We start from the raw sequence: 23263 nt of genomic DNA, 5'->3' as shown, positions 1-23263 counted from the left end.
CGGGAAGATATTATATATTCCGCCCGCGGAGGTCGGGGGAATATATACCCTACTCTCACCGGGGACCCTTCAATAATCGGCATAAGTAGTATAGCGGCCTCCTTGCTTATTGTCGGGCAATTCCATAATTGGCCTGACTATAAGAGGGGCGCTAGAGAGCGCGTCACGTGCTCTGTCTGTCGGTCGGGAGGTATAAAGGAGGGGTGACCCCCACTTGTTACCCCCCGATTGTGACGTACTGGTAGCCAGCGCGGGGGATTTCTGAGTGACCCCCCCGGTGGTTCGTGACATATTGGTGGCAAGCGGTGGGATCGAGATAATAGTGTGTGTGAGTGTGAGACCCATACTCCCAGACACTAAAGACTGCCTGCAGCAGCTGTGGCTGCTGGGGTCTTCAGACCAGCTCAACACTAGAGTGTCAGAGTGAAGATACTGTAAGGTGTGTGGAGGCATCAGGTGTCAGTTCTGTGTCAGTGACCAAAAGTCTGCAAGAATGGCTGATGGCACCAGGAGCAGAGCTATGCAACTGGCCAATGCTAAGGCAGGAGCCGAAGAGAGGGAGGACGGTGCTGTGGACAGTAATGAGGAGGTTGCCCACGAGTCCTCCAGGAGCTCGACGCCAGAGAACAGCTCTGCAGAGGACATTGCACAACCTGGCACTGCTGGACAAGATGAGGAGGAGCTCGCCCAAGGGTCCTCAACGAGCCAGATGCCAGTCCTCCGCTCTGAAATGGACAGTGAATCACCAGGCTCCGCAGCGGGCCGCAGATCACCACGTGCCATTCCACCGAGCCTGGGAGGCTCGGATAGCCTTCTTCAAATGGCTATGGCCCTTCTCCAGGCTGGAGACCAGAAGGGCTACAAGGAACTCCTGGCAGAGCGCAGGGCAGAGCGGCAGGCAGCGCGTGATGCTGAGGCTGCGGAGCGGCAAGCAGCGCGTGAAGAGCGCCAGGCAGAGCGTGAGGCTGCGGAGCGACAGGCAGACCGTGACTACCAGCTGCATCTAGCCAAGCTCCAGCCCTCATCAGCCACACGTGACCTTCAAGACACCAAACTTCCAAAGGTCCGTGTTGAGGACTTCCCAGTGCTGGAGAAGGATGGAGACTTGGACTCTTTCTTGACTGCTTTTGAACGGACTTGCTTGCAGCACCATCTGGACAAGGACCAGTGGGCCAAATACCTGACCCCCCGTTTAAGGGGTAAGGCCCTGGAAATCCTTGGGGACTTGCCTGCTGAGGCAGATCAGGGCTACGACACCATCAAGCGGGCCCTGATCCAACAGTACAACCTCACTCCGGAGTCCTACCGCAAGAAGTTCCGGACCCTGCAAAAGGGACCAAAGGACTCCTGGGCTGACCACCGGCGGGCACTTGCCCGAGCTGCCGACCACTGGACCCAAGGCCTGCAGCTTTCCACCGGGCCAGAGATCCTGGACTTGGTCGTCACGGAGCAACTCTTGTGGAACTGCCCTGAGGATCTCCGCCAGTTCATCCGAGACCAGAAGCCAAAGGGGTCCACGGCTACAGCTGCCCTGGCCGATGACTACACCAACAATCGGGCTCCTGAAGCCAGGAGAGCAGCCACCAGCAGCACCTGGAGAGGGGGTAAGATGAACTCTGCGACTGCCCCACCTGCCCCTAGACTGCAGGGGGTGTCCCCCTCAACTCCCCTCTCCAGGCCCGTGGCAGAACCAAGACGGTGCCACCAGTGCAACCTACCTGGACACTTCAAGGCCATGTGCCCTCAGCGTCCCAAGGCCCCGGCTCCGTCCCCGTCCCAAGGGCCGCCCAAGGTGTATTGTGTGGGTGGGGGTGGTGGTAGGTCCCTGGACAGCTTCCAACCTGTCACCGTCGGCCGGTCTGTGACCATAGGACTGCGAGACAGCGCCTCGGAGGTGACTCTGGTGCGGCCTGAGATGGTGTCCCCCCAAGACTTGATCCCTGGAAAAACCCTCGCTGTCTCCGGGATTGGAGGCACTGACCCGGCGCTGCCTGTTGCTGACATTTATGTGGACTGGGGCGCAGGGCGAGGGGTGAGGGAGGTGGGGGTAACTGATCGGATTCCCGCAAACGTGCTACTTGGGACAGATTTGGGGCAGATAACCTCCCAGTTTGGGCCCCCCCCAAGGGCTGAACCTTCAGCCAGTACTGACGTGCCTCCGGACAATGTTAATGTGTTATCTATGAATGATGTAAGGGAGGAGGGAGTGAACTCTGATATTTCTGCTTGCACAGACACCATAGACACACACACAGCTGCAGCTGTGACAGGGGAGGGGGTCAGAGAACGGTGTGACAATGCCTCTACAAGTAATCAGCCTGTGAGCTGGGATCTGTTGCCCTCTGCAGGGATAAGCAGAGAGCAGGGTGCTGCAGGGGGAGGACCAGTGTGTGGGGTGGGGGCTACCACAGCAAATGTGGGGTCCCCAGAGATTTCACAGCGGGGTTCTGTTGCTGCAGGAGGGGAACAGGCAGGTGAGATTGGGGCCGGTCCAGGAGCGGAAGTGCTCCCAGGTAAGATCTCGGTGCAGGGTTCCCCCACAACCGGGGTGTCAGGAAGCCAGGTAGGTCTGCCTGAACCGGCGACTTGGTCAGGGACGGAGGAGGAGCAGGCACGACCCACGGTCGCAGCGGCTGTGGCCGCTGTCACCCGCAGTGGGAGTGCTGGAAGCCAAGGGGCCTCCCGGAGGTCCGATAGCTCTTCCCCTTCTGACCAAGTGGCAGCCGAGTCAGGTGGAGGCCAGGACACAGGTCCCGGCGTACTGACCGAAGATGTGACAGTCTCGTCGATTCTGGCCACATCTAGTCAGGGGTTTCAGGCAGCGTTAGAAGCTGACGACAGCCTGAAAGCTCTTAAGGAGCAGGCGGCACAGCCTCCCTCGGACTCGGACCCGGAGCGAGTGGTCTGGGACCAAGGACGGCTGTACCGGGCCACGGTCCAGCAGGGTTCACCGGAGGCGTGGCCCAGGGACCGACAGTTGGTGGTACCCTATCCGTTCCGGACGGAGTTGTTGCGGATCGCACATGAGATTCCGATGGCCGGACACCTAGGGATCGCTAAGACCAAGGCCAGGTTAAACCAGCATTTCTACTGGCCAAAAATGGGGGCCGATGTGGCTGCCTACTGCCGTTCGTGTGAAACCTGTCAGAGAGTGGGGAAGGCGGGGCCACACCCCAAAGCCCCACTGGTATCTCTGCCAATCATCGATGAGCCTTTCAGGAGGGTGGCTGTGGATCTGGTCGGCCCGCTGGCCATCCCCAGCAGCTCCGGGAAACGCTTCATACTGACGGTAGTGGACTATGCCACCCGGTACCCAGAAGCAGTGGCCTTGTCGTCCATTCGGGCTGACAAGGTGGCCACCGCATTGCTGGAGATTTTCTCCCGAGTTGGTTTTCCCCAGGAAATGCTCACTGACCGGGGGACCCAATTCATGTCCCAGCTGATGGAGGCCCTCTGTAAGCAAGTCCAGGTGCGACATCTGGTGGCCAGCCCGTACCATCCACAGACTAATGGCCTGTGCGAGCGGTTTAATGGCACCTTAAAGCAGATGCTTAAGATGTTGGTCGACTCCCATGGGCGTGACTGGGAGCGGTATCTCCCACACCTGTTATTTGCTTACCGGGAGGTTCCACAGGCCTCAACAGGATTCTCACCGTTTGAGCTCCTGTACGGGCGACGTGTGCGGGGCCCCCTGGCTCTGGTGAAAGAGGCTTGGGAAGGGGATTTGGCCACCCCTGGAGTGTCGGTTATCGAGTATGTCATGCGCTTCCGGGACAAAATGCAGGCCTTGACGCAACTGGTACACGACAATATGGCTCAAGCCCAGGCCGATCAGAAGCGTTGGTACGACCAGAACGCTTGTGAGAGGACCTACCAAGTGGGTCAAAAGGTGTGGGTACTGGTCCCCGTACCACAGGACAAGCTTCAGGCAGCCTGGGAAGGCCCATACCTCGTGTACCAGCAGCTCAACCCTGTAACGTACCTGGTCACCCTGGACCCTGCCCGTGGAAGGCGGAAGCCCTTCCATGTGAACATGATGAAGGCACATCATGAGCGGGAGGCATGTGCACTCCCTGTGTGCAACCTGCCCGAGGAGGGAGAAGCGGAAACCCTCTTGGATATGCTAGCCCAGGTCAGGGCAGGCGGATCCATTGAGGATGTGGAGGTTGGCCACCAGCTCTTGGAGGACCAACGGTCCCAGCTGTGGGCCACCCTACACCCCTTCCGGGGGTTGTTTACCAACCAGCCCGGAAGGACTGACTTGGCTGTCCATCACGTGGACACTGGGGATCATCCCCCGATCCGGCGTTCAGCATATCGGGTCTCCCTGGAGGTGCAGCAACACATGCGCCAGGAGATTGACGAGATGCTGAAGCTGGGGGTGATCCAGGCATCCAACAGCGCTTGGGCCTCGCCTGTAGTCCTCGTCCCTAAGAAGGACCGAACCACTCGGTTCTGCGTGGACTACAGGGGGCTCAATGCGGTCACGGTCGCCGATGCGTACCCAATGCCACGCATCGATGACCTGCTCGATCAGTTGGCCGGGGCTCAGTACCTGACCATCATGGACCTGAGCCGGGGATATTGGCAGATCCCCCTGACTCGCAAGGCCAGGGAACGCTCTGCCTTTATTACCCCATTTGGACTGTACGAGTCCACGGTGATGCCATTCGGGATGAGGAATGCCCCTGCCACTTTCCAGCGGATGGTCAACACCCTGCTCAAGGGACTTGAAGGGTACGCGGCCGCGTACCTGGATGACATTGCCGTCTTCAGTCCCACCTGGGAGGACCACCTAGAGCATCTAGCACAGGTGCTCAGGCGGATCCACCGGGCAGGTTTGACCATCAAGCCGGGCAAGTGTCAGCTGGCCATGAGCGAGGTCCAGTACCTCGGTCACCGGGTAGGCGGGGGAACACTGAAGCCCGAGCCTGAGAAAGTGGAGGCCATCGCATCCTGGCCCACCCCCAGGACCAAGAAGCAGGTGATGCCCTTCTTGGGGACCGCTGGGTACTATAGGAGGTTTGTTCCATGCTATAGTAGCCTGGCAAAGCCCTTGACGGACCTCACCAAGAAGAAGCTGCCCTCTGCAGTCGATTGGACAATGGACTGCGAGACAGCCTTCCGGGCCCTAAAGGACGCCCTGTCCAGCCCGCCCATGCTACAGGCAGCCGACTTCACGCGGCCGTTTGTAGTACAGACCGACGCCAGTGACTTCGGCCTCGGTGCGGTGCTCAGCCAGGTGGACTCTGCGAGCCAAGAGCACCCAGTCTTGTACCTGAGCAGGAAGCTGTTACCGAGGGAAGTGGCCTATTCCACAATGGAGAAGGAGTGCCTGGCCATAGTGTGGGCCCTGCAGCGTCTGCAACCCTATCTATACGGGCGCCACTTCATCGTGGAGACGGACCACAATCCCCTCAGCTGGTTGCACACCGTCTCTGGGACGAATGGGCGATTGTTGCGATGGAGCCTTGCGCTCCAGCAATACAACTTCACCATTCGCCACAAAAGGGGCCGTGACCACGGTAACGCAGACGGGCTGTCCCGACAAGGAGAGGTCGCGGACGGGCGCACGGGGGAACACCGGAGTGTGCTGCCCCCTAGCGCCCTCAAAAGGGGGGAGGTGTGAGGTAAATCCGGAGATATGACGATAAATCATGATATTCAAGTTATGTCAGGAAGCCCTCTCCTGGTGTCACCCCCCCTTTCCTTCACACAACTTGTTTAGCAACACATCCCATGGCCATCTCCTGTGATATGGAAATTAGGTGATGTGGGAACAAAGGACACAGGATGACTCCCTGCCGTGACCCTGTGGTAGGGGCTGCTAGCTAATTAGCAAGGCTATGGAACTAGCCAGACAGAACGACTCCAGTAAAAAAATGGTTCATATCTCGCAAGCCATATTTCCGATAAATATGGCAACCATAAAAATGGTGTCTCCGCATGCGGACGATGCTGGCACACCTTTTTTATGGGAGCGGGAGCTTGGGAAATACCCCAGGCGTGATATCAGCCAATGGGGAACTAGTAGACAAGTCATGAGTCCTCTCGTTCTGTAGCTAAATTCATAACTGTCACAATGAGAGCGTTGGCGTCCGTCTACGACGCTCCCAGGCAAAGTTATGGCCAAAATCCCCTTTCTGGGATATTACTCTGACTCCATGCAGGGGGTGGAGCAGTGCTCCCTGTGAGGTCACTAAGGTAGGAGGGGACCTGGATTTGCCCAGGTTGATAACCCTACTTCGGCCATTTTCCAGGGTTCTTTCGCTGGGGGTCACGTGTAGGAAACATCTGTGGGAAGGATCCTAGAAACCTGGTCTACAGCGCCCCCCTGTGGCCAGACGCACAAGGTAACTGCTGGAACTGTGTATGCCTGTTTGTAACCCATGCTTTGATTGTAACTGTACTCTGACATATGTATATTCTGTAGATTCCCTATTGTATATATTGTAGTTTCTAGTGTGCTTTAGGCTGATTAAATTATATAATTAATCTTGGGCTGTTCTGTTATCTCGATCTTGAATCCCACGTCTGTGTGTTCGGCTAATAGTTACCGTAAATCGGTTGGTGGCAGCGAGTTGTGCCAAGGATTATTGTGGGGAGGCCAGTGAGATTCGGGAAGATATTATATATTCCGCCCGCGGAGGTCGGGGGAATATATACCCTACTCTCACCGGGGACCCTTCAATAATCGGCATAAGTAGTATAGCGGCCTCCTTGCTTATTGTCGGGCAATTCCATAATTGGCCTGACTATAAGAGGGGCGCTAGAGAGCGCGTCACGTGCTCTGTCTGTCGGTCGGGAGGTATAAAGGAGGGGTGACCCCCACTTGTTACCCCCCGATTGTGACGTACTGGTAGCCAGCGCGGGGGATTTCTGAGTGACCCCCCCGGTGGTTCGTGACAATGCGCAAGACACATGAGCGCCTTCTTGCTGCACTATCTACAACACGACCCTCTGATTGTCCAAATTCGAAGTAATGCTGACTACTGGGTTGCCACACTGTTAGATCCCCGGTACAAGACAAAATTTGGTGAAATAAGTCCTGCCATAGAAAGGGACGGACGTATGCAGGTGTATCAGCAGAAGCTGGTACGCAATCTTAGATCAGCTTTTCCACTAAACACCTGTGCTGCACAGAGTGAATCTCAACGCTTTGTCATGGCTAGGAGGAAATGGTCTTTTACTTGTCCACATCTGAGGGACCGAGGGCTGGCTGCTGTGCTGAGACGGCGTTGAGTAGGGTGTCCCTGCAGAGTTGCAAATTTGGTCATATACAAAATGAGTAGAAAAGGGCCATATGCTGGTGGAAAGGGGAACAGGTGTGTTAGAAAGGGGAAAAAAGTTTTTGTCCGTGGGTTTGGTGGTTAAGCAACAGTAACATCTGCTGAAGAAACACTATCTGTTACGGTGGGGACTGGCAGATTAGGATAAGGTGGTATATATCCCAATCACCAGTCAGTGTCCACCGTGCTCCTAGATGGAAAAGGAGATGCTGGCAACAGGAAGGTTAGGCGGAGGATGCAGAGCTGGGTGGCTCTGAAACTAATATTAGCCTGAACCGAGTTAGCCGACAATCGGATCTGGAGACTGGGAACCCTGTTATTGTCACAGGGTCCACACACCCACCCAGCCCAGGAACTTCCTGTTAATAACACAGGGGCCATTGGGTACGCTGTCCATGTGCGTAGGGGGCATACCTGTGGACAGCAGGTGCAGCAGCAGCCCAGTTAATGCCACTGTGCTGCACTAGCTGGACTGGTAGGACAGGAGCTGGTCGTAACTTCTGCGTCACCAAGTGTGGTGGCATCCTGCACCGACGCCCTATCCCTGCCTACCTTTGCACTAAAGCCACAATGGGTTCAACACATGTAGGTGTGCTCTGTCTGAGCATAATAGAAGACTGCGCACCTCCTTGTTGTCTCCAACCCCTTTTCTAACCTGGGTCCGCCCCAACCCCGGGTGGACCACAATGCCCCTCCATGAGCCAAAAGCAGAGTGCCACGTCATCAGTGACATAACCAGCGGCCTATCCGTAACCGCCACTTCAATGATGACCTCATGGCAGCCACGCCCCAAACACCTCACCAATCATCGTCTGACGAACAATGATGAGGTGCCAAATCATAGGGGCGGGCCTCTGCGAGCCAGTCCGGAGTGGCCACATCATCAGGACACCTGATGCCCTCTGGACTATCATGGACTGCCACCTCAAGGACATGGACAGTGAGTTCCTTAATGGACCTAGCCTCTGATGCACTAAGTACCTGAGCATACTCATTTGCCTGAAAACAATCTCCGAAAACAGGCTTCTGCATGCTCTGTAGGCCCAACACAGGACTAAGGGGCACTTTGCACACTACAACATCGCAGGTGCTATGTCGGTGCGGTCATGTCGAAAGTGACGCACTTCCGGCGTTGCTCTCGACATCGTAGTGTGTAAATCCTAGATGATACGATTAACGAGCGCAAAAGCGTCGTAATCGTATCATCGGTGTAGTGTCGGGGAATTCCATAATTACGCTGCTGCGACGGTACGATGTTGTTCCTCGCTCCTGCGGCAGCACACATCGCTGTGTGTGAAGCCGTAGGAGCGAGGAACATCACCTTACCTGCTTCCCGCAGCTCACGCCGACTAAGCGGAAGGAAGGAGGTGGGCGGGATGTTTACGTCCCGCTCAGCTCCGCCCCTCCGTTGCTATTGGCCGCTTGCTGTGTGATGTCGCAGTGACGCCACACGACCCGCCCCCTTAGGAAGGAGGCGGGCCACCGGCCATAGCGACGTCGCAGGGCAGGTGAGTGCATGTGAAGCTGCCGTATCGATAATGTTCGCTACGGCAGCTATCACTAGATATCGCGCCTGCGACGGGGGCGGGGACTATCGCACTCGGCACCGCAAGCATCGGCTTGCGATGTCCTAGTGTGCAAAGTGCCCCTTAGACATGGCCCGGAGTCCAAGTACCTGTGCAAAGAGGCTTTTCTCACTAAGTGTGGGAGCATGCTCAGTAGCACAAACTAAGGACTTAGCCTCAGGAATGACACAGTCATGCTGAGCATGCTCACTAGGCAAAACACTGTACTGAGGCTGTGTCTAGGGTAAATCGGCACACGCATGCGCACTAGCCGTCTCTCCACACTTAGACATGGATGAGGAAGCAGCCAGCTGGACAACCCGTGGTACGGCCAAAATTGGCAGCTGAAGCATGGGCGCAACTGGAACCGCAGCAGGCTGCTTGCGTCTACGGCGGCACCGATTCGTAACACCAACTACCAGCCAAAATAAGAGGTGTACTTCTTCCCGTGGATAATCTGATATGATCCCTTTTTTCAGGGACACGACCATCGCTACCAAATGTAGATAAGGCACCAAAAGAGCAGGTGCTTCAATGGATCTCAAGTGCTCCATCAAGTGGCCTCTCCTCCACCTCAACTTCAATATCCCAAATACCTTTCCTCTGTGATGTCAACCCAATCGCACTTGCTTCCTAACAGCTCTCAAGTTTCCACTAGCCCTGCTGAGTATGGGGTAACGGAGATGGTTGAGTTTGCAGAGCTGTTCAGTCACGCTATAGCCTGGGAATCAAGGCCCCGTCACACACAGAGATAAATCTTTGGCAGATCTGTGGTTGCAGTGAAATCCTGGACATATTGTTCCATTTGTACACAGCCACAAACCTGGCACTGATTCTCCACAATTTCACTGCAACCATAGATCTACCACAGATTTATCTCTGTGTGTGACAGGGCCTTCAGAGATCTGCTCTAAAGCTGCAGTGAGTCCAGACAAGGTAATGATCTGCACTGATGCCCAGAAGCTTTGTGAGTCAGATCCAGGCCCCGATGAAGAAGGTGCTGAGCATAATGTACACCCTCATTCCCAAACTGTAAATCCTCCTGGTGGAGACAATGGGGAAATGCTGATGAGACTCAGATACCTGATTGGAACGACAACTTTACTATTCGGTCAGGGCAGGAAGAGGTTGGCTCGGAGGAGTCAGGACGAGGGGAGTGAAAACACACAGGGTGATGATGAGGTTGGAGACCCCACTTACTGTCAAACCAAAGTGATATAGAAGGGTTAAATAGTTTCTCTATTTCTTTATTAAAGATATTTTATTTCATTAGTAAGTAGTTCATAGTCATAGAGCCTTCGGAATAAGAGACAAGCTCAAGGATTATTATTGTCTCTAAATGTTCTTCTTATCTTCTTCTTATCTCATATGCATGACTCTACATTTTTGTTTTGCTAAAACTTAAAGGTCATATGAGCAACTTGTAAAATCCAGCTAGAAGCCTTATTTGCAAAATCACATTGATCTGTAAATGGTATAAATAAACTGTACCTTAGCTAAATAAGCAGGAAAATTGATCATGCTCACATGGATGCAGGTCTTTTTCTCCGAGCGCTCGATCTTGATTAGGTCTGAAGAGGCCTAATTCAGAGGACCTCACTGGTGATCCCATAAGCTGACTTGTGACAAAACAGAACAGCTACAACAGTTTTTGGCGCCCAACGTGGGGCCGTGGCCAACCAGCCTATTCGGAAGAAGTTTTGGGGACTCTTGAGACTGTGAAATTTCAGCTGCAGCAAGGTGAGAAGCTTTATTCTTACACTTTGTTTCACTCTCTCTGATTTCCCGAATATTCTGGGTAAGGCTGTACACACGGTTCAAGAACTCTGGCATCACCAGTGAGTATTGTTTTTTTTCTCATGCATGTCTGAATGAGAGTTGAAATATAGAGTAATAAGATAATCTGTTGTCCGTCCATTAACTGATTGCACAGATTGCATAGCATGGAATTTGGGACAGTCTCTGTATAATTGCATTTGCTGTGTTGCTGTGTTTTATGTTTTGCTTTGGCCATCTTTGCATCTTTGATGGGCAATACACTGGTCTAGGGATATGTGTTCATAAGTGGTTTCATACTAATGCCTAGATAAAGTAGGCAGGCAATAGGTTGTTGTATATTGATGAGAAGCCTCTGAATAACAAAGTGACAAGTAATTGAGATAAGAGACTTGGTGAAATAATATGTATGTATAAGTCTAATGGTTATAGGTCATACTGTGGACTGTGAAAAGATATTCTGGTTGTGAAATGTCACAGGGCACAGCCATATAGAGTATTTTAGTGGATACCTGACATATGTATTTTTTCCCATCAGTGTCAAGAGCGGTTTAGATTTATTTACATGTGAGGTTAACTGATCCTTGGAAGGTGTATTGTTACATATGTTTCTAGAATCAAGTGCTGTGAAGGTATATAAGTAGTCTCAATTTCTGCTGGGATTGTGTATTATACCAGTGGGTATTAGGGATGTTTTGGAAAAGCTGAATCTGGACGAAGAATTCTTTTTGAGATAACACTCTTGCTAAACACACTGTGCGCTGCCATTCTGTTGGGAGGGGTCAAGTGAACAGCTGCGCGATTTTCTGCCCTCTGTGAGAAGTCAGCACTGAGGATTGTTTTGGTTTAACTCTAGTTTACGTTCGTTGCTGGAATACTTTGTAAAGGACCAGCATGGACTACCCAACTGCACATCAGGTTTGAAGTGGGTTAGAGAGCATTGTGGCCTTCCCACTTACATGGAGGTGGTCTAGCAGGTGAGAGGACTATCACACCTGGTCCTTCCTGCTTTAGTCATCTGGTCTATTGGGTGAGAGGTGTTTTTTAACCCTTCCCAATACGCCCTACAAGTGTAGCAGGTGAGAGTGAATGCTGATTTAGCCTTCCAGCTACCACTTGAGAGCCCATTCTGACTTGCCAGGAGACGTGTGACCTGTTAACAAGGTTCAGGGACACTGAGAGGGCATTTGCAGAAAGGTGGGCTGTATGGGAATAAGTTGAAGCCATGGGCAACTTGTTCAGTGTGCAGTGTGGGGCTCCAGCGGGATCCAAAACAGCCAAACAGATAGTGCAAGAAAGGAAAGTCAAGGAAGCAGTGAAAAATATCAGACCAATACTCAGAAAGGCAGACATGCCAGAGTGTGGGTGTTTGGATGTTGAGAAATGGCACAGATTCAAGGAAGAGGTGCAGCATTGTGGATGTAAAGAAATAACAGTGGGATGTATTATTATATTATTGTTATGTAAAGTGTATTATAAATGTTTTAATGCACCAAGAGCAAAAACTGTGACTGCTACCGCCCCACCTTCACATGATCAGTAACCCAGACCAGATCAAATCAATCAAATCTTTATTTTTTATATAGCGCTAACATATTCCGCAGCGCTTTACATACATCAGGAACGCTGTCCCCATTGGGGCTCACAATCTAGAGTCCCTATCTGTATGTCTTTTGGAGTGTGGGAGGAAACCGGAGAACCCGGAGGAAACCCACGCAAACACGGGGAGAACATACAAACTCCTTGCAGATGTTGTCCTTGGTGGGATTTGAACCCAGGACCCCAGCGCTGCAAGACTGCAGTGCTAACCACTAAGCCACCGTGCCGCCCTGAATGGACTTGTAAACATTGTAGTCAGAAAAACCCAGACTGGAGAAGTACTTGTGCTACGTGTAATGTTACTCGCCCTAAGCAGATTGCACTAAATCCTGTTCGAACCAGATCACATGTGATGACAGAGGACGCTGACACTGAGACAGAGGTAGTGAAGGAACTGAGTTTTGGGGAGGAAGCTGGACATTACTCTGATGGTGAGGAAAGAAAACAGTTATCTGACCCTGAAGACCAACCTTTCCCTCTTTCCCTGACTGACGTAATACAGCAGGAAGGGGAGAGTATAGAGACGTACTTTTGGAGGTTACAGCTGAAGTGGGCAGACGTGGGGTACAAAGTCAGAACCTCCCTTAATGACAAAATACTGATGAGTATATTCGTTAATGGTATGAATAAGGTTTTACGAGAAGCAGTACAGACAGCCAGACCTGAGTGGAGAAACATGGACCCAACAGACCTTCTGCAAGTAGCTAAGGGGGTTGAACTGACAAAATGCAAGCGACCAGTTATGTATGCTAGAGCACAAGGAAAACAGTGGAAGCAGAGAGGGAGGGCACCAGGTGACCTAGCGACCGTACAGTGCTGGAATTGTGGACAGCATTTACATTACGCCAGACAGTGCAAAAACCCCAAATAGGAGAGGGAGCAGACTGACTCTCCTCCTTCCTTCCCTCCTCCTTTGCCTCTGGCCTAGGAAACTGGTGACCATGAAGGGACTGGAGGGATTGGTGTTTGAAATTCCCTTGATAAAACAGTATCCCTTACGCCCAGCCAAATCAATGGCCCTGACCAGAGAATATGTGCAAGCAGGGGCTCTAGTACAAAGGTCCTCCCCCTGTAACACTCCCTTGTATCCAATCAAGAGAAAAAGGGCCCAAAGGTTCCCCTGATACATACAGAATGGTGCATGATTTGAGAGCTGTCAATGCTGTCACTGAGAGTGGAACATCTATTGTTCCAAACCCACATACCTTACTGTCACAAATCCCAGGGACCTCCAAATGTTTTACAGTAATTGACTGGGCAAATGCATTTTTCTCTGTGCCTCTACACCCTGACTGTCAGCATCTTTTTGCCTTCACACATGAGGGGAAACAGTACATGTGGACAGTCCTCCCGCAAGGAGGAATTAATTCACCTACCATTTATTCTACAGCGATGGCAGGAATTCTGGAGCGGTGGCAACCGCCTCATCCACAGGTTACGCTATTGCAGTACGTGGATGACCTTTTGCTCTGCTGTCCAGACCAGACGTCCTGCAAGGAAGCCACAATTTCTTTGCTGTGTTTTCTGGCAGAGAATGGTTGCAAAGTTTCACGTGAAAAATTACAGTACTGTAAGCAAAAGGTAACCTTTTTGGGTCACTGTATCTCTGAAGGTACAATACACCTGACTGAGGAGAGAAAACAAGCAGTCCAAAATCTCTCCCTACCCAGGTCCCACCGGCAACTGCGCACCTTTTTGGGCTTATTGTCATACTGCAGGCCTTGGATAAAGTCTGCCTCGCAAATGATGCAACCCCTCTATGATTGTCTGTCATCTGACCCCTTTGACCTCACTCAGGAAGCTATTGATCCCTTTCATTCCTTTAGGGTACCTTCACACTTTAGCGATGCAGCAGCGATCCGACCAGCGATCTGACCTGGTCAGGATCGCTGCTGCATCGTTACATGGTCGCTGGTGAGCTGTCAAACAGGCAGATCTCACCAGCGACCAGTGACCAGCCCCCAGCCAGCAGCGACGTGCAAGCGACGCTGCGCTTGCACGGAGCCGGCGTCTGGAAGCTGCGGACACTGGTAACTAAGGTAAACATCGGGTATGGTTACCCGATGTTTACATTAGTTACCAGCGCACACCGCTTAGCTTAGCGCTGGCTCCTTGCTCTCCTAGCTACAGTACACATCGGGTTAATTAACCCGATGTGTACAGCAGCTACATGTGCAGAGAGCCGGAGCCGGCAGCACAGGCAGCGTGAGAGCTGCGGAGGCTGGTAACTAAGGTAAATATCGGGTAACCACCTTGGTTACCCGATGTTTATCTTGGTTACAGCTTACCGCAGCTGCCAGACGCCGGCTCCTGCTCCCCTGCTCGCTTCATTTGTCGCTCTCTCGCTGTCACACACAGCGATCTGTGTGTCACAGTGGGAGAGCGCCTTTGAAGAAAACGAACCAGGGCTGTGTGTAACGAGCAGCGATATCGCAGCAGGGGCCAGATCGCTGCTCAGTGTCACACACAGCGAGATCGCTAATGAGGTCACTGCTGCGTCACAAAAAGCGTGACTCAGCAGCGATCTCAGCAGCGAGCTCGCTGTGTGTGAAGCACCCCTTAAACTACTCATTGTATCTGCCCCAGCCCTGGGTATTCCAAATTACGATCAACCATTTTTCTTGTTTTGCACAGAACAGGGAGGGCATGCGACAGCCGTCCTCACACAGCAACATGGTGACAAACAAAGACCAATAGCTTACTACTCAGCGCGATTGGACCCAGTTGTCAGAGGGTCACCCACGTGTGTCCGTGCTGGAGCGGCTGCTGCAGTACTGCTAGGGAAAGCTTGCGAGATCACATTGACATTTCCCTTAACAATTTACTCCCCGCATGACATTCATGCTATACTTGTGCAAGTCCAACTGAAACACCTGTCTATGGCCAGACAGCTCAGACTTGAATGTGCCCTTCTGATTCCTGAGTATGTCACCCTCAAGAGGTGTAATGTTCTGAATCCAGCCACCCTTTTGCCAGTAGATTCAGAAAAGGGGGAATTGGTGACAATGGTAGCAAGTGAGGATGAATACTTTGACATGACGCACGAGCATGGCTGCATAGAGCTGATGAGTCAGGAGACAGCAGGTTTTCCACATGTCTATGATACACCTATTACTAATGCAGATTTTGAGTTTTTTGTAGATGGCTCCAGATACCACCTGGATGGGAGATTCTACACTGGATATGCAGTAGTATCCTCACATGAGGTAATCCGAGCTGAACCACTCCCGCCGCACATGTCCGCGCAGGAGGCGGAGCTAACAGCGCTCATTGAGGCGTGTAGAGCGGGATCAGGTAGGAAAATTAATGTTTATTCAGACTCAAATTATGGATTTGGGATCTGTCATGATTTTGGCCCTATCTGGAGAAGTAGAGCTTTTCTTACGTCAGCTGGTAAGCCTATTAAAAAAAATGCAGAATTGGTAAAACGGTTAATGGAGGCACTAATGTTACCAGTCCAGGTTGGCATCATTAAGGTGAAAGCACACACAAAAGGTGACTCACTGGAGGTAGCGGGCAATAGAAGGGCGGATGCAGCTGCGAAAGCAGCGGCAAAGAGGCCTAGGGATCAAAGGATAGTGGCAGGGAGCCAGCAAGTCCCAGCCACAGTAAGTCTGGATGTCCTGAAATCCCTCCAGCATCAGGCTGCCCAAACAGAGAAGGAACACTGGGGAAAAAGGGAGCTGGGCTGAACTCGAATGGAGTATGGGAAAGTAATGATAGGTTGTGTTTACCAAGGTCCCTGTTCCCTATGATGGCACAAGCAACACATGGCCCCACTCACGCCTCAAAAAGTCACATGTGTAACCAGGTGAATGCCTTCTGGATCGCTCCTGGCTTCAGTTACGTAGCCTCCAAACACGTACAATCCTGCATTATCTGCGCACAACACAACCCAGGTAAAACAGTAAAAGTCCCTAAGAAAGCAACACCCAGACCGCTCTACCCGTTTCAACGACTGCAAATAGACTACATACAACTACCCAAGGTAGGAGTGTATGAATACGTCCTGGTATGTGTAGATCTCTTCTCAGGATGGGTTGAGGCCTATCCAGTAAAATGTGCAAATGCTAAAACAACTGCAGAAAAACTGATGAAGGAACTAGTCTGTCGGTATGGCATCCCAGAAGCCATAGAAAGTGACAGGGGTACACACTTCACTGGAGAAATAATGAGGGACATTATGCAGGCCCTGGGAAAAGAGCAGGCGTCCATACCCCTTATCATCCGCAGAGCAGTGGAAAAGTAGAGAGATTAAACGGGACACTTAAACTAAAAATTCAAAAGGCCATGGCAGAGACAGGAAAGAATTGGGTAGAGTGCTTATCCCTGGCACTCTTTTCAGTCAGACACACTCCAAATAGAAAGACAGGCTTGTCTCCTTTTGAAGTCCTTTTTGGTAGTGCCCCAAAAACAGGTCTCTACTTTCCACAAGTGTTACAGATGCAACACGGCACTATGACAGCCTACGTCCAGGCCTTACAGGAAAGACTTAATGTGGTGCATAAACATGTCTTTTCATCCATTCCAGATCCCAATGCAAGTGCAGATGTGCATCAGCTGAATCCAGGTGATTGGGTGGTCGTGCGCAGACACGTGAGAAGGGCCTAGATCCACGCTCTGATGGCCCATTCCAAGTCCAGCTGACCACATCCACCTCAGTGAAACTTGAGGGAAAGCCCACCTGGATCCACGCCAGTCACTGTAAAAAGGTCACTCCACCGGCAGAATGACAGTTTTGCTAATTATCCTGCTAGGTGTAGCAGGGTTGCTGCGCCAAACAAAGACACTGAGCGAACTTTTAAATACGGACTGGGATAATAAACTCATTCGCCACCATATTTCTCTTACTGAGGACATGGAAGGAGAAAAGCCAAAAGACTGGTGGATCTGCACACACAGTTTTATTTTCTTCAAAGACTATGCCTTATTTAGCCTTACCTCTGGAACCACAGGAGGTGTTGATATCAGACTGTATGTACAATGAAACCTGGACTCTATCGATATTCTGGTGAAAAGATGTATTTGCCACCTTGACTATAGCTGGAAAGGTCACTAATCCCTGGTTCCAGCTAAATATCACACAGCCTAGGGGACAGTCGTGGTGGATGGAATACAATCCGGACATTGAGGGTGTAGTTACCAAAGTAAAGACTAAGATCCCTCATTCAGACCCCATTACCTACGATGGATTATGGTTCAGTCTTCAATATAATGATGTTGCTATCTGTGGAAAGGACAATGATTGTTTCCGTGTGTTTGTGTCTATGTGTGTATCTACATACATAGTCACCAGTTTTTGTCTGTTCTCCTATTATATGTATATATATGGATGATTCCAGCAAAGACTCCTGGTGGGGAAATACATTTTCTTTTATGAATCCAGCTAATTGGTTTAAGGGCCTAGCAGGTTGGGTTTCTGGCATTATACAATCCTGTATGCAAATATTGTTATTCTGTCTATTGCTTTATATAGCTGTAAAAGCATTGATATATGCGTTAGCTAAACTACTGAATAATGTATGTTCTAAGAGTTTCAGTATTGAACCCTCTGTAGTTTACTACGGACCCCAAATGGCCTCTACTGACGGGAAGTAGGTGTCCACACTGAGGGTGGATGGGTGAAGTGGTAGGAAGACCCCTCATGGGTACTAGGCCCATGAGCCAGTAGCTCCTGTTTGGACGCCTACTGACCCTGTAGTGAAGGTTATACCATTTACAAAAGGGGGAAATTGATATAGAAGGGTTAAATAGTTTCTCTATTTCTTTATTCAATAGTTTAGCTAACGCATATATCAATGCTTTTACAGCCAGGGGCGTAACGACCGCGGTCGCAGAGGTCGCCACTGTGACCGGGCCCGCAGGGTTATAGGGGCCCGGCAACCGCTCTGCAGAGCCGACTCCTCTCTGTAAGACAGGAGATCCGCTCTTCAGTGGCCGACCACGCGACCGCCGGGGGCCGGCCTGTGAGTGGGGGTGGGGGGGCAGTGTCAGCAGGGGGCAGAGGGGCCCCTGACCTGGAGAGACCCACCAGGCGTTTCCAAGCCGCGGCAGAGCAAAAGCACTCCTGCGACCTGCACAGCAGATGGAATCCATCCTGTCAGGACCTGCGATGACGTCATGGCCATGTGACTGTGTGAGAGGAGACACAGGATTGCCGGCAGAAAGCAAAGATAGTTATTCCTGACGGAGATTGAGACACATGATTGGTAATGAGAAACGAGAGGACATGAGGAGGGGGTGTGCAGGGTGAGCGGCATATGAGGGCTGCAGACTGTGACAGAAGGATGTGAAGGGGTGCAGAGTGTTTGAGAGGGGTAAGTTGGGGTACAGGCAGGGTAAGATATGTGGGGCAGGGTGTGTGATATGTAGTGTGTGTGTGTGTGTGTGATATGGGGGGTGCAGGCTGTGTGAGGAGCAGGGTGTGTGACATATGGGGCTGCAGTGTGTGTGATATGGGGGGTGCAGGCTGTGTGGGGAACAGAGTGTGTGACATATGAGGGTGTAGTGTGTGATATAGGGGGTGCAGGCTGTGTGGGGAGCAGGGTGTGTGACATATGTTGGTGTAGTGTGTGTGATGTGGGGGGTCCCTGGGGGGCTGGCTGCATGACACAAGGAGGCCCTGAGGGGGCTGGTTGCATGACACATAGAGGCCCTAGGGGGGGGGGCTAGCTGCATGACACCTGGGGAGGGGGGGCTAGCTGCATGACACCTGGGGGGGCTGGCTGCATGACACATGGAGGCCCTGGGGGGGCTGGCTGCATGACACATGGAGACCCTGGGGGGGCTGGCTGCATGATACATGGATGCCCTGAGGGGGGGGGGGGCTGGCTGCATGATACATGGATGCCCTGGGGGGGGGGTTGGCTGCATGATCCATGGAGGCCCTGGGGGGGGCTGGCTGCATGATACATGGAGGCCCTGAGGGGGCTGGTTGCATGACACATAGAGGCCCTAGGGGGGGCTAGCTGCATGACACCTGGGGGGGTGGCTGCATGACACATGGAGGCCCTGGGGGGGGGGCTGGCTGCATGACACATGGAGGCCCTGGGGGGGGAGCTGGCTACATGACACATGGAGGCCCTGGGGGGGGCTGGCTGCATGACACATGGAGGCCCTGGGGGGGAGCTGGCTACATGACACATGGAGGCCCTGGGGGGGGGCTGGCTGCATCATACATGGAGTCTCTGGGGTGGCTGTCTGCATGACACATGGAGGCCCTGGGGGGGGCTGGCTGCGTGATACATGGAGGCCCTGGGGGGGTGGTGGCTGGCTGCATGATACATGGAGGTCCTGAGGGGGCTGGCTGCATGATACATGGAGGTCTATGGGGCTGCATAATAAACATGAAGGACACTTTATACATGGACTAGGGGTGCATTATACATGGAGGAGTATGGGGCTGCATAATACAATATGAAGGTTTATGGGACTGCATTATAATACATACAGGACTATAGGGGCTACATTATAATATATGGAGGACTATGGAGGCTACCTTATACATGGACTATGGGGGTGCATTATAAAACATGGAGAACTATGGGGTGAATTATAATATATGGAGAACTATGGGAAATGCATTATAATACATGGAGGACTATGGAGGTGCATTCTAATATATGAAGGGTTATGTGGGACCCTTTATACTATATGGAAGGCTATGTGGGGGCCATTGTAGTATTTGGAGAACTATAGACTAGGGGGGACAAAGATACAAGCAAGGTATGGGAATGTTTTGTGCTGAGGGAAAAAGGCTTTTTCCCTCAGCACCCAGCTTTCCCATGATCTGCTGTACATCTTCTCTCAGCACCCAGCTTTCCCATGCTCTGATATGGAAAAGCTGGGTGCTGAGGGAAAGATGTATAGCAGAGCATGGGAAAGCTGAGTCCTGTGGGTAAAAGCCATGTGTCAGTGTCATGATCCTGTACCCCGAGTGTCGGTGTCATTATCCCGTACCCTAAGTGTCGGTGTACGTGGAGGGGGGCCCCGGTCCAAATTTTGCACCAGGGCCCATCAAACTCTAGTTACGCCACTGTTTACAGCTATATAAAGCAATAGACAGAATAACAATATTTGCATACAGGATTGTATAATGCCAGAAACCCAACCTGCTAGGCCCTTAAACCAATTAGCTGGATTCATAAAAGAAAATGTATTTCCCCACTAAGTCGATGAGGTCAGCAGAGGAGGTGGAGGAGGATGCTACTGACGACGAGGTTACGTTGTGTCTTCCTGGACAGAGACAAAGTACTGGAAGCACGTCAACAACTGAATCATCAGCCACAACTATGCATCTGAGCAGAAGTTGTGGTGGCTCTGCAGGTCGCATGGGCTGTAAGCCTTGCCTAGACTGGGGCTTTTTTTTACATCGCAAAAGATCACCCAAGTCATGTCATCTGTAAGAGTTGTCACCAATCTCTAAGTAGAAACCAAAAACTCACTACTTTGAGTACTTCGTCCATGAACTCTTACATGGATATGAAGTGATAGCGTGAGGGTGTATTGATGAGCTTTATCCACTGTGAATGCAACATGCTTATTTGCCGTTCATTGAATGCATTGTTGCAGACTACCCACAAGGGGCTGCTGTTTTTTTGCATCTGCCTTTGACTGTTTGGTCACTATAGCAATAGCAAAACGGTCTTCGGCTGTGGACTTGGAGAGCGGAAGAGGTGCTGTCTGTGAAGTGAAGGAAAAGCTAAAAGGTGTGTGTTACAGCAAGGAGCTACCGTGGAAACAATTTGGTGAATTGTGAGGGGACTCGTGTTGGAGTTTAGTTAGGAGGACCATAACGCCTGTGAGCAGCATCCTGTGCCGGAGACCGACATTCTTCCGCTGCTGTCTATACTGTTTACCGGTAGAGGATCGTAAACTCTGTATTGATGGCAACTGGACACCACAGTACCCGGGTACGGTAGGCTGGGACCAGACAGTAATGCATGAACGCAATACTTTGTTTTCTTAGCAAAACACATATCTGTTCTGCTTAGGCCGACTATATAGACAATAAGACTTGCTGCCTCTGCTCTGTCAATTTGTCAGTTATAGTTAAAATCATAGAGGGACAGCGACATATGTTTGCATTGACTGTTGCTTTACAAGATTTCCATGACTGTGTTGCTGAGCTGTGTGGTTTACCTTCACACTGTTATCATCTGCCTTATCTGTGAGGCTTCAGCTAACAAGGGTATTCAGGGGGGGTAATGGGTTTTGTCTATGTTTAGGTAGATAAGTTGTAAGCTCTTGTGATGCGACACTGGTAAGTCGTGTTCGCACACACACACACACAATTACTCCTACTACGCAGAGGGATTACCAGGTATTAGGCAACTGTTTAGACAGTCCCTTGGTTAGGCAAACGTTGGTGAGCAGGAGGTAAAAATCGCCATTACGAGTGTCGCAGCATAGGGGTGTAGGCTTTTCGAATTGTGAATAGATTCTTCTATTCTTTCAGTTTTATGCATGATTCTTATTGTTTGTTTTTGGAAAGTTAAACAATTATTTATCAACCCAACTGCCTAGAGTCCTTTTCCTGTTGCGTGGTTTTGCTGTATACTGGGGAGCCCACCCTGTACAAAACTGCAAATGAAGCATAAGTCGCAATGGGAAGTTCACTGTGCTACAATGCAGCCTAGCGGGGCTGTGCAACCACCGTCTGCCCCATCAATGGCATCTGCGTGCTCTTCATGCTCTGTGACTGTGGGGACAGCAGTCACACATGCTTTTTGATGCAGACCTTCCACCCCTTTACCCGCAACAGCCAGTGTGATTGTCATGTCATCAGTTGTTTTTGAAGTGGAAACAGCTGCTGGTGTTGAGCTCTCTCAGACATTGAAGGCACCACCTTCAGATAAAGGCAACATTATATCCACTCCTACCAATTAGCTGGATTCATAAAAGAAAATGTATTTCCCCACTAAGTCGATGAGGTCAGCAGAGGAGGTGGAGGAGGATGCTACTGACGACGAGGTTACGTTGTGTCTTCCTGGACAGAGACAAAGTACTGGAAGCACGTCAACAACTGAATCATCAGCCACAACTATGCATCTGAGCAGAAGTTGTGGTGGCTCTGCAGGTCGCATGGGCTGTAAGCCTTGCCTAGACTGGGGCTTTTTTTTACATCGCAAAAGATCACCCAAGTCATGTCATCTGTAAGAGTTGTCACCAATCTCTAAGTAGAAACCAAAAACTCACTACTTTGAGTACTTCGTCCATGAACTCTTACATGGATATGAAGGAAGTGATAGCGTGAGGGTGTATTGATGAGCTTTATCCACTGTGAATGCAACATGCTTATTTGCCGTTCATTGAATGCATTGTTGCAGACTACCCACAAGGGGCTGCTGTTTTTTTGCATCTGCCTTTGACTGTTTGGTCACTATAGCAATAGCAAAACGGTCTTCGGCTGTGGACTTGGAGAGCGGAAGAGGTGCTGTCTGTGAAGTGAAGGAAAAGCTAAAAGGTGTGTGTTACAGCAAGGAGCTACCGTGGAAACAATTTGGTGAATTGTGAGGGGACTCGTGTTGGAGTTTAGTTAGGAGGACCATAACGCCTGTGAGCAGCATCCTGTGCCGGAGACCGACATTCTTCCGCTGCTGTCTATACTGTTTACCGGTAGAGGATCGTATACTCTGTATTGATGGCAACTGGACACCACAGTACCCGGGTACGGTAGGCTGGGACCAGACAGTAATGCATGAACGCAATACTTTGTTTTCTTAGCAAAACACATATCTGTTCTGCTTAGGCCGACTATATAGACAATAAGACTTGCTGCCTCTGCTCTGTCAATTTGTCAGTTATAGTTAAAATCATAGAGGGACAGCGACATATGTTTGCATTGACTGTTGCTTTACAAGATTTCCATGACTGTGTTGCTGAGCTGTGTGGTTTACCTTCACACTGTTATCATCTGCCTTATCTGTGAGGCTTCAGCTAACAAGGGTATTCAGGGGGGGTAATGGGTTTTGTCTATGTTTAGGTAGATAAGTTGTAAGCTCTTGTGATGCGACACTGGTAAGTCGTGTTCGC

The 23263-nt window shown here is 51.1% G+C and overlaps 1 protein-coding gene across 2 annotated transcripts in view; it reads left to right on the top strand.

Annotated features, from left to right (window-relative positions):
* Window positions 1-18111, top strand: part of LOC142302587 (uncharacterized) — a 40207-nt gene extending 22096 nt beyond the window's left edge. Inside the window, exon 3 of one of the 2 annotated variants that reach the window (XM_075343691.1) lies at window positions 16761-18111. In XM_075343691.1, the coding sequence (XP_075199806.1) occupies window positions 16761-16793 (33 nt within the window). In that variant the 3' untranslated portion in view covers window positions 16794-18111. The remainder of the gene's footprint in view (window positions 1-16760) is intronic. The other variant, XM_075343690.1, reaches the window with a different exon arrangement.
* The last annotated feature ends 5152 nt before the right edge of the window (window positions 18112-23263 follow it).

This window comes from Anomaloglossus baeobatrachus, chromosome 4 (genome assembly GCF_048569485.1).
Source record: "Anomaloglossus baeobatrachus isolate aAnoBae1 chromosome 4, aAnoBae1.hap1, whole genome shotgun sequence".
Lineage (NCBI taxonomy): Eukaryota > Metazoa > Chordata > Amphibia > Anura > Aromobatidae > Anomaloglossus > Anomaloglossus baeobatrachus.
Note: the sequence above shows the minus strand (reverse complement) of the source record. Positions and strands in the feature narration are given on the sequence as shown.